This window comes from Astatotilapia calliptera, chromosome 18 (assembly GCF_964374335.1).
Source record: "Astatotilapia calliptera chromosome 18, fAstCal68.1, whole genome shotgun sequence".
NCBI classification, from domain to species: domain Eukaryota; kingdom Metazoa; phylum Chordata; class Actinopteri; order Cichliformes; family Cichlidae; genus Astatotilapia; species Astatotilapia calliptera.
In genome coordinates, this window is record NC_137439.1 from 25,206,112 (window position 1) to 25,216,418 (window position 10,307).

A 10,307-nucleotide genomic window follows, 5' to 3' on the forward strand; every position below is an offset into this window, starting at 1 on the left:
TGCTTTATTTTTAATCTCACTTGCATACTTGGTTATGGCTGGTGCCATACATATGTTTGTCTAAATGAGTTCATGAGCTCCGTGACAGTTGGCTGGATCAGGAGAGATCGTTTGTAAAGTAAGTGGGAACCTACAGAGTGGCCGTAGATCTTTCAGCTTACCTTACTCTGACTTCTCTGACCTAGTAAAAGATGAAACCTTTGGTCTCTTTTCATCCCCTCAGGAGGCTTAAAGTACTTCAGTGACACTGATCCATTTACAAGATGATTGACTTTTGACTTGCTGAAGTTGTCTTCAGCAGGTGGATCCCAATATGATTATTTTTAGTTAGAGTTTAGTGAATTACCAGTGAACAAGATCTAAGTTTAATTAAGGTCTTTCCTCATTGTAACTGCATACAAATTTAGATGGCAAATACAGCAAATTGAAATTTCGCTAAGGAAACTACTGTTTTCGCTGTGAGATTTCCTGCCCTGCCCTGCCACACTGCTTGCTCTTTGTGGTCTTTTTGAAAAACAAAAGTTTAAAGATTGGAGATTTCAAACACTAAGCAAAGCTCTTGATCTTCTGTGGGGCACTGAGAGCTTGAGGCCATTTGAGAAAGGATTAGCTAATATTATCCAAGGTTTATTGTACTGAATTAGCCTGCATTATCATAGCTGGCTGGTAGGACTCCTGCCAACAGTAACAAAAGGAAAATACAAAACTTTTCTTTAATTTCAAGAAAAAGTTGCAACAATTAAATTAAAATGTTGAATTAATACATTTATTATACCATTTATAACATATGCATATTATTTTATGGTATAAATTATATATTCATCTGTGTTGTATATACATATCTATGTGTGTGCACTGGAATGTACCCTAATATAGCAAATTTATCGCAATTAGAAAAATATCAGTGGTTGGCTAATATACATATTTGGCCTTTCCTTTGTTGTCTCTCTGTTAGGCAGTAGCCAAGTCGCTCACACGATTAAGGTCGTATTTGTCAGGCTTTTATAAAGTGATCACTACCGAGCTACTGGAGCCACACTAATCCAATCCTGTATGTTTCTTTGACACGTGTACACTTCCAAAGATGGGACCACTGCTGATGTATGTTTTTCTCTCTGTTGACTTTTACTCATACAAAAAGTAATTTGCATTTTACATTATATACAGCAAATAATGTACATGCTATAATTTCCAAGATTCAAAACTCTAGCCTTCACATGCAACAGATTAATTTATGATGGTCTGCTCCACATGTCTGTTCAACAGCTCCTCAGATCAGTGAGCTATACAATCGTATTGTGGATAAATGATAACACCCTAAACATGAACTAAGTAAACATTTGGCTGTTGTCTAAGAAAATAGAGTCTTGTGGTAAGCGTTCTCTTGAATGTCCTCAGTAGGTGTCATTGTGACGTGCTGATCAGTGATGAATGAGGTGAATCATGAGAATGAAAGTGTGAGGGCAAAAAAAGAAGCAGACAGATTAGCAGCAAGCTCTCTAATGTATCTGCTCTGTTGAGTCTGGATGAGGGGAAAGAGAAAAAAGTAGGATGCTGATGAACTACATTGCTTGATCGTGACACACTCTTCCCAGAGTACTTTATGCTTATTTCTGATCTTTTACTACCTCAACATTAAATGCATAGTCAACAGAACTCACTGAACTACTCAAAGACTACTGAACACCATGAATAAATATATAGGGCTACAAAGCCTCTTACCACAGAGCCCGCTTACGATTCCCTTTCCGTGCTCAGCATCCTTGAATAGACCACACAAAGATCCTTAAGCCAAAATCCCTCCCTGGTATTTAATTCTAAATGAGTAATTACTGGGTGTGTCAGTGTGTCTTAGGTTTGCAGGTAGACTGGGTAAGGAAGCTCATTTGCACGGTGGCTTTTGAGCAAATTGCGCCATCACACAGACACACATTCTGAAAGTGTCAGGGTATCCATCGGCACCCACTGAAGAACCCAGTTTCTCAGAGGGGACAGACAACATACAGCTGTCAAGATGTGTGACATGGGGGGACTGGATAACCTGGTGGCCAACACGGCCTACCTAAAAGCTCAGGGTGGCGATGACAAGGAGATGAAAAAACGGCGTCGCAGCTTGTCTCTCCCCAAACCTGAGGCGTGCACGTCAGTACGAGCTACCATTGAAAAGGACTTTACATTGCTTTGTGAAAGGCAGCCTATTGGCAAAAAGTTTTTCCGCGAGTTCCTTGCAAGTAACAATGAGTTTAAGCTTGCCGCAGAGTTCTTGGATGAGTTGTATGACTGGGATCTGGCTGAAGGAGCAACAAAAGACAAGGCACGCCAAAACATCATGACCAAGTATTGTAAGGCTGACTCCAAGAGCTTTCTGACATTTCTTACTGGAGAGGCTGCTGACAAATGCAAATCTGTCACCAATGCCAATTTCGAGGAGGTGATGAAAGGCAAGGTCCAGGACGGTGTAAGAGAATTTCTGAAAGGAAAACCCTTCACAGATTATCAGGCCAGCCCGTTCTTTGACAAATTCCTCCAGTGGAAGGAGTACGAGAAACAGCCCGTCAATGACAAATACTTCTATGAGTTCAGAACTCTAGGAAAAGGAGGCTTTGGAGAGGTAAGCATGCAAATACATCTCAATTAATTTATTTGAGTTGCAAGAGTCATCCCATTACGACCATAGAGTATGGATAAAGCTAAACTAAGCTGTAGAGGTGTGCTCTACACATAATTACACATATAAGTAAATCACATCTTTAAGTTTTAACATGTCTGAGACTGACCATGAAGTCATATACCACACAGGCATTACAGCTTAAATTTTGTCTTGCGTTTCACAAGGTATTACTTTGTTTAATTGGTTTAGGGATTGTGTCTTTTCAAAACACCTGAGGATTAAAGAACATATGAAAGCTTTCAACCCAGTAACTGAAAGTGCACTTTAATTTAAAATATTATATTTTTAAAGAAAAAAAACTGCTGTGTAAGCATATTAACTGAGCAGTAATTATATTAGTGGATTAGTGGAGAGCAGTATGAAATTATGTAAACGGCAAAAATAAAATGTATTGAGAGGCACCAAAAATATATGTGTGTAAAAATGCTTTCATCATGGCTTAGGCTGACAGTGTCTAATGCACTGATAGAGGACCCACAATTGAACCCTGAGGAACTTTTTTACTGTCAACTCAAGCTCTGACAAACAGGCTTAAATAAACAAACATTTAACAATGCAACTTGCTCAGAAAATTAATACAATAGAAGTCCAAAGAGCAATTTAGTCACCAAAAAATTATACTATATCTGTTTAATGTAAATGTGGAGATTTTGGCGATAACCTGGTGAAGATTTGCTGTGACTGTTATTGCTTTGTGCTAAATCAGCATACACAGTGGTTGAGAGTTAAGCAATGAGTTCAGTCTTTTCATTTAGCTAGTAAAGTAGAAATCACCTTTGAATTATAAACAATGATAAGTGAAGTGACTTTTCAGATAGTGGGCCTTGACTGCAAGAGAGGTGTCAGATTTGTCAAGGCATCACTGGCAAGGGTCAAGCTAGATTATCATCTTAAACATTAAGTCCTGCACCACTCTCTGGATTTTAAAATTATTTATGATCATATTTAGTGTGAAATTCTGAAATAGGAACATTTAAGTTTTAAAGGATAAGTCACATCTATTTTCTTGTGTACATTTTGTTAATACTAAAGTAGAGAGTGGGAGCTATCCGATCAGTCAGTAAGCTACCAAGAGACCAGGCTTTTTTTTTTGTAGTAAAATAAATTAAAATGATTTGATTAACATCTGGAAGCTAACATTCCTAACAAGTAACGTGTTTTCCTCCAGGTATGTGCTGTTCAGGTCAAGAACACGGGCCAGATGTATGCCTGCAAGAAGTTGTGTAAAAAGCGTCTGAAGAAGAAGGGAGGTGAGAAGATGGCCCTGTTGGAGAAGAAAATCTTAGAGAAGGTTAACAGCCTGTTCCTGGTCAACTTGGCGTATGCTTATGCCAACAAGACCCACCTGTGCCTTGTCATGACCCTGATGAATGGAGGAGACCTCAAGTACCACATTTACAACATAGGCTACGATGGCAAGGGTGTGGACAAGGGCATTGAGATGAAACGCATCATCCACTACACAGCGCAGATCACCACTGGCATTCTACACCTGCACGACATGAATATAATATATCGTGACATGAAACCAGAGAACGTGTTGCTTGATAGCCAAGGCCAGTGCCGACTTTCAGATTTGGGTCTGGCCATAGAAGTCATTCCAGAGAAGACTGTCACCCAGATGGTGAGTAGATGTCCCACACGACAGTGATGTTATAAATTTAGATGGCAGGTTTTTCTTTTCCACTTTTAACAAGATGCAGAACAACAAGTACACTGAGTTTCACTCTTAAGCTCTTAGAAATCTGTTAGCTTTAGAGCCACAGCTATATGATGCCAGGACTGATTATAGGATTTCATAGTAGCTCCACAGTGTAGTGGTTTACACATTTCCCTAACAAGCAAAAGACCCCTGGTTTAATTCCAGGAGGATTGCATCAGGAGCAGCATCCGGTGTAAAAACTCAAACATGTGGAACTACCCACTGTGGTGACTCCTTGTGAATGAGTGGGCAGTCAAAGTACGGTAGAAAATATCTACCATAAATGGGCTGTTAGCATAAGGCATATTTTGCTGCTCGCAAAATATCCTGTGCTGACTCACGCTCTTATAGACATATTTTTGTCAACTCATCATAAACCACACATATACATACACAAGCTTTGATTTCCACTACATCTTTTTAAATTATCCGAAGACAGGTGGAGGTAAGATACTGGGCAGATGTCAGTCCTGGTTTGGCGTTTACTTTAAATCCGGACAGGGATTACTGGATTCCTTAAGGATCTGTGCGATGAGAGTCTCTGAATCGATTATATAAGTCATTTGATCCTTTAGCGGTCAGATTATAGCTGGGCTATTTATAGGCCACCATTTTGTGCTGTGGTTATGTTAGAGATCTTGCAGGTGCAGTGCTTTTAAAAGTACTGCTTGCTAAGTGTAAGAAGGTCTCCCTGAAGAATCTGGTCACAGGGATTTAGTTATTTCTGACACCTTAGCTGTGCTGCACTGTCTTTCAACAGCACATACATAGCATATCAGTCTCTTGCTTTACTCCCAAGAAAAGGAAATAGAGATACAATGTTCTCACTGAGTTCACGATGCCACACCAGTAGTTGCATAATTAATTAAAATGATAATAATAATTGTGATTTCCTGACAAAAACATGTTTTTGACAAACGGTAGGTAATGCTAACACTAAATTATACCCCACTGTACACATCTAAGGACCAGGGTTTCTTTAGGACTTACTTGCTGCAGCAAAGAGTAAGCTCTTGGCTATATGAAAGTCCAGTAAGCTCATTATCATGTACTCTGATGCTCCTCAGCCAGCCAAAGTGACTAGGCTAACCTTTACAGGCAAGGCTGGCTTTGGACCCCTAATCCTCTTAGTGGAATTACACAAGTCTGTCCCAGATTAGATTGACAGATCCAGGTAAAATGTACGCTGAATATGTTTAGATGTGCTAGTTTGCAAACACGTCTGAAATGGTTCTTTAAAAACACTAAAAACACACTAAAACCAGATGAACTTTGATTTCAATTTATGACATGAGTGGTCATACATGTTTTTGTTTTTTTTAAGTTGCACAGGGAACAAATTGGAAAATGAATGCATTTTACTAGTTTTGCATGCTTGGTGTCTTGTAATATAAAATACATAAGTAATGTTTAAACAGTATATAGCGTGCCAGTCAGTCACAGGGCCGACATGTAACAGGCAATACTTTAGCTTCCATTCACCTAGTCTTTCTATCTTTGGACTGTAGGTGGAGCACCTGGGTATACGTGGAGGACATCCTAGCTCCACACAGAATACTTTCAGTACATAGTAAATGCATTTTTGGTGTCACTATAGCAGGACAGTGAATCCTGTAGTTCCTACTGTTTGCTTGCAGTAGCTTTTTAAGTTTTATATCAGTTTACTGTATATGTCCATTAGTAATTCATGGCTATGTGCTGTCTGGTATTATTTCTGCTGGTAGCTATAGTATCCAAAAATGGCTGTCCCTTATATAAGAGGCCGGACAGCTCTGTCAGTGCGTAGACATACACAACTCTTGACAGGTAGTAGGCTTAGCAATAGGATTAAGCTCCTGGTCCGAGGCTACATGTGGGGTCATATAGGGAAAGCAAGGATGACATGGGAGCAGAAGGGCAGGAAGAAAGTAGGGAATAGAGTGACAGGTGAAAGTTAGAGACAAGATGTGAAGACTTTATAAAGATTTTTAGCTCTCTTCTTCTGTTGAGGGGTATGGCCACATGCTGTATAATACTATGCCTACTTTTTGCTTGGTGTTAAGTGCTTCCTCCTTAAATGGTCTTACAAGTTTCAAGTTTCGTAATAAATATGAAGCACCTTCCATTAGGTCAGAATATCTAATGAAGTGTTTTTTGTATTTGAATCTCATATTCGTCCTTTATCCAGGCTGGTACTGGAGCCTACATGGCCCCTGAGCTCCTGACCAAAACCCCATACAGGACATCAGTGGACTGGTGGGCCCTGGGCTGCAGTATCTATGAGATGGTGGCTGGCTACACACCTTTTAAAGGCCCTGAGAGCAAAAAGGAGAAGGTTGAGAAGGAAGAGGTGCAGAGGCGCATCCAAAATGAGGAGCCAAAGTGGGAGCACAAGTGCTTTGATGCACTAACCAAGGACATCATCCAGCTGTTCCTCAAGAAGAAAATGGATGAGCGTCTGGGCATGAGGTAAGTGGCTCTTTTATCCAAGAAGTTTATTGCCATTTGTGAACTTAATGCTAGTATAATGGATGTCTAAACGCTGCCCTTGAGTTGCCACATGGATCGGACATTGCAATTCACAAACTCTGATGGAGAAGTGTATTTTTTGTCTTTTCATTAGGAACAACATGGAGGATCCCAGGAAACACGAGTGGTTCAAGACCATCAACTTTCCCCGCCTGGAGGCAGGGCTGGTTGACCCTCCATGGGTCCCCAAGCCCAACGTTGTCTATGCCAAGGACACTGGTGACATCGCCGAGTTCTCTGAGATCAAGGGCATCGAGTTCGACGCCAATGACGAGAAATTCTTCAAGGAGTTTAGCACAGGCGCTGTACCCATCCCATGGCAGCAGGAGATGATCGACACTGGACTATTTGATGAACTCAATGATCCCAACAGGAAAGAAGGTGGAGGAGGTCTCGATGATGACAAGAAGTCTGGCACGTGTACATTGCTGTGAGCAGCCACATTTGATACGAAACAACCGTGTTAACATTCAGTATTTTGTTTTCTAAACTCGTGTAAAAAAGAAAAAAGGTTTTACGAGAGGCGAACACGAGTGTGTCTGTCGAGAAAGGCGCACCGTCCCTCTCTTGTAAGGATGTCCATGGCATAGGGAAGCAGTAAAGTATGAAGGATTTGACAATGTGTTTCGAGCACTGTCGCTCAGGTTCACAGCTTCTTTTTCTTTTCTAATGTTGTAGCTTTGCAACGACTTTGACCATAAATGACTGCTAGGAGAAAGTGTTACTAAAGTTTTCATTAATGACACACATTAGAGGAGTAAGAGGAGCAAGTTAACGCAATATGTTTGTGCCAGAACTACCTTATAAAGTTCCTGTCTAAGAGGTTCAGTGAGTGTGGTTTTACCAGCTGAAGCAGTGTTGTGTTACAAGCAAACAGGAACAACCACACATGTAGACATTCAACAGAATTGGAGGAGGTTCATTGGTAGCGAACTGTAGAATTTCAGAGCACTTTCCTTGCTGTCATCAGATCACACTGTTTCTACGACGAAAGTGCTTTTTATCTAACACCATGTGGAGGACATAATTGTGTTTTTTTAGTCACCTGTTGTGATCCTAAATCTGACAATTAGGATTGCATTTACACTGAATGTTTTAGTTTTATAAGACCAACTGTTACAATTGTATGTATTGTATATAAAGAAATATATATATATATATATCTATGCACAGAGAGAAAGGAAAATATTGTATGTAAGTAATTTATAATATAGAATTAAATGAAAGAGAGTGAAGAATACCAAAAACCTCTTCAGTGAGTCCCTCTGCTGTTGGTGCTGTGAGCCTCTGCTTGTAGTGAGAAATGGAGACTCTCGCTCTGGGATTTTGGGGGAGAGATGAGCGCTGAAAAAGCAGCTCATTGCTGCACATAAAAGATTAAAATTTAGACAGATTGAGCAATAAATTGCTGAACCAGGAATGCACAGGTTGCTTTATACTGGCCCTGAAACGCTAACTCGGGGCTCCTTTCTTAGTTTGAGGTTGTTGGGCTGAGTCTAGAGACTCTAGAGAGTTTTTAAATTTCCAGATCTTGCGCAGAGGTCAGTTTATACAGGTAATTTTAATAAGTACACGATGCATGTAAATATAAAATGAGAGGAATTGCTACACTAGATGAAGTACAGCACAGCAGACGTTTCCTTGAATCGTGACTCATTTGAATAAATTAAAATGTCTTTTAAAAAGTGTCTTTCTTCACTCATGAATATTCATGTGTTTGTCATTTGTTGTCACCTTGAAGCCTGAGCATTTCCACCACCAGCGTCAGAGAGCGGCCCAAATCGAGTCATGCCGCGCATGTTCTCTGGGCTAAATATAACCACAGGGAAAGTGCTGCGGAGAACTCTGGAGTAAAACCTAAAAATATCAGTCGCATTAATCCCTTTAGGATGCTGACTACATTCAGGCTGTGCTCCAAACTGGCAGGTTTAGCTCATAGCTGATAAGGCGATAACCAGTGTTATCCTTGCGCCTTCTTTGCTCAAATCAGCTTCAAATCCCTTCAAGTTCTGTAGCATCTCAGAACTGTAAAACATTTCACAGCTTCATCACGTTTGGTCTCTCCTTTTTTAGTGAAATATGAATGAAATTAAAAGTCAACCTTTAAATGTATCGGGTGGCTGTGATGGCTAGAAGGGGAAAATATGAAATGATTATGGAAGACACTAACACATGAAACACTCATTTATGTGTGAGTTCTTCATGTCAGAGCGGTTTATTTTACGTTTGCCCACCTCCTTCGTCCATACAGCTGAAGAAGTGTACTTTCTTTTGTCTCCAGTACCAGTTGTTCAGCCCAACTCAAGGACGGTAAGAGCTTAGCAGAACTTAAGGTGGATTCTTGCTGCAGCTAAACCCCGACAGATTATCTCATGTAGCAGGACTTGGGTTCAAACTGCTGTTGACAACGAAAGAACTGAGCTGCTGCAGCCCAGGGGCGCTGCAGGAGCCGGGCAGATGAAGGCGCTGTGAAATTAGAGTGGACAGGTGTGATCCGAATGCCTCTACTGATGTATTCTGACCTCTACAGCCATTTCAGACTCAGTTGCAGGTCTGGCCTTTTGCACAAATACCAGGCTAGACTAGGTTTCTGAGAAATGAGGAAAAGACTGTTGAGGTTATAAAGATGAACAAATCTTTACAGACTAATGATTGTTTAGATTTTATTTAAGCATGTACCTGCTAAGTTCAAATGCCACACCAAGACCTGCTCCCTTGCAGTTCGTCATCCAACAAGCAGCACTGTGTTAGTGCCACGCGCACGCCTAAACTATTCTTGCTTCTGGCTCCCTCGTGTGCCAGCAAATATGTGCTGCAACTGCGGTGAGAGTACTTAGAGGCTGAAGATAAACAATCCCAGGCTTCAATAAACAACTGCGGTCCCTCATTAGCTCTCTTTCCAGTCCCAGAGGTATGAAGCAGAATTGGGAATTTAAACAAGTACAATTATGTAATTTTATGATGCATCCAAAAATACAATTAAACATTCCTTTGTTCAGTCACATGATGGGCGAAATCAAGATGTGCCCTAAAAATGAATTGATACATGTATGAAAACATGTCCTTGTTAAAGATTAAATAAGTGTTTCGAGGCCTTTTGGGGGGGGGTTGTGACCCATTACAACAATGGTGTCTGGGTTTGGCTCTGGGCATCAGGTGTCTGAGTTGTTATCAGTTCCTCCAAACACAGAATCCCCCTCCATCTTTACACATGGCTTCATTTATGTAACTGTCCCTGGACAAAAGAGGTCAGATCATTGTTATTTCACAAGAGGAAGAAAAGCTGCTTCTGTTTTCAAAAATCTCCCGTTTCACTGCATCCCAAAGGTGCTCTGTTGGACTGAGATCTGGTGACTATGGCGGTTTGAGTACAGCGAACTCACTGTCATGTTCAAGAGCCCAGTTTGACATCATTTGTGCTTTGTG

The 10,307-nt window shown here is 40.6% G+C and overlaps 1 protein-coding gene across 1 annotated transcript; it reads left to right on the forward strand.

Moving 5' to 3' along the window:
* The first annotated feature begins 1,839 nt into the window (after window positions 1-1,839).
* On the forward strand, window positions 1,840-8,566 carry grk7a (G protein-coupled receptor kinase 7a). The gene is made up of 4 exons (XM_026149724.2): window positions 1,840-2,611; window positions 3,840-4,295; window positions 6,541-6,821; window positions 6,976-8,566. The coding sequence occupies exons 1-4, from the start codon at window positions 2,015-2,017 to the stop codon at window positions 7,313-7,315; spliced, it is 1,674 nt and encodes a 557-aa protein (XP_026005509.1). The 5' UTR covers window positions 1,840-2,014; the 3' UTR covers window positions 7,316-8,566.
* Window positions 8,567-10,307: the final 1,741 nt, after the last annotated feature.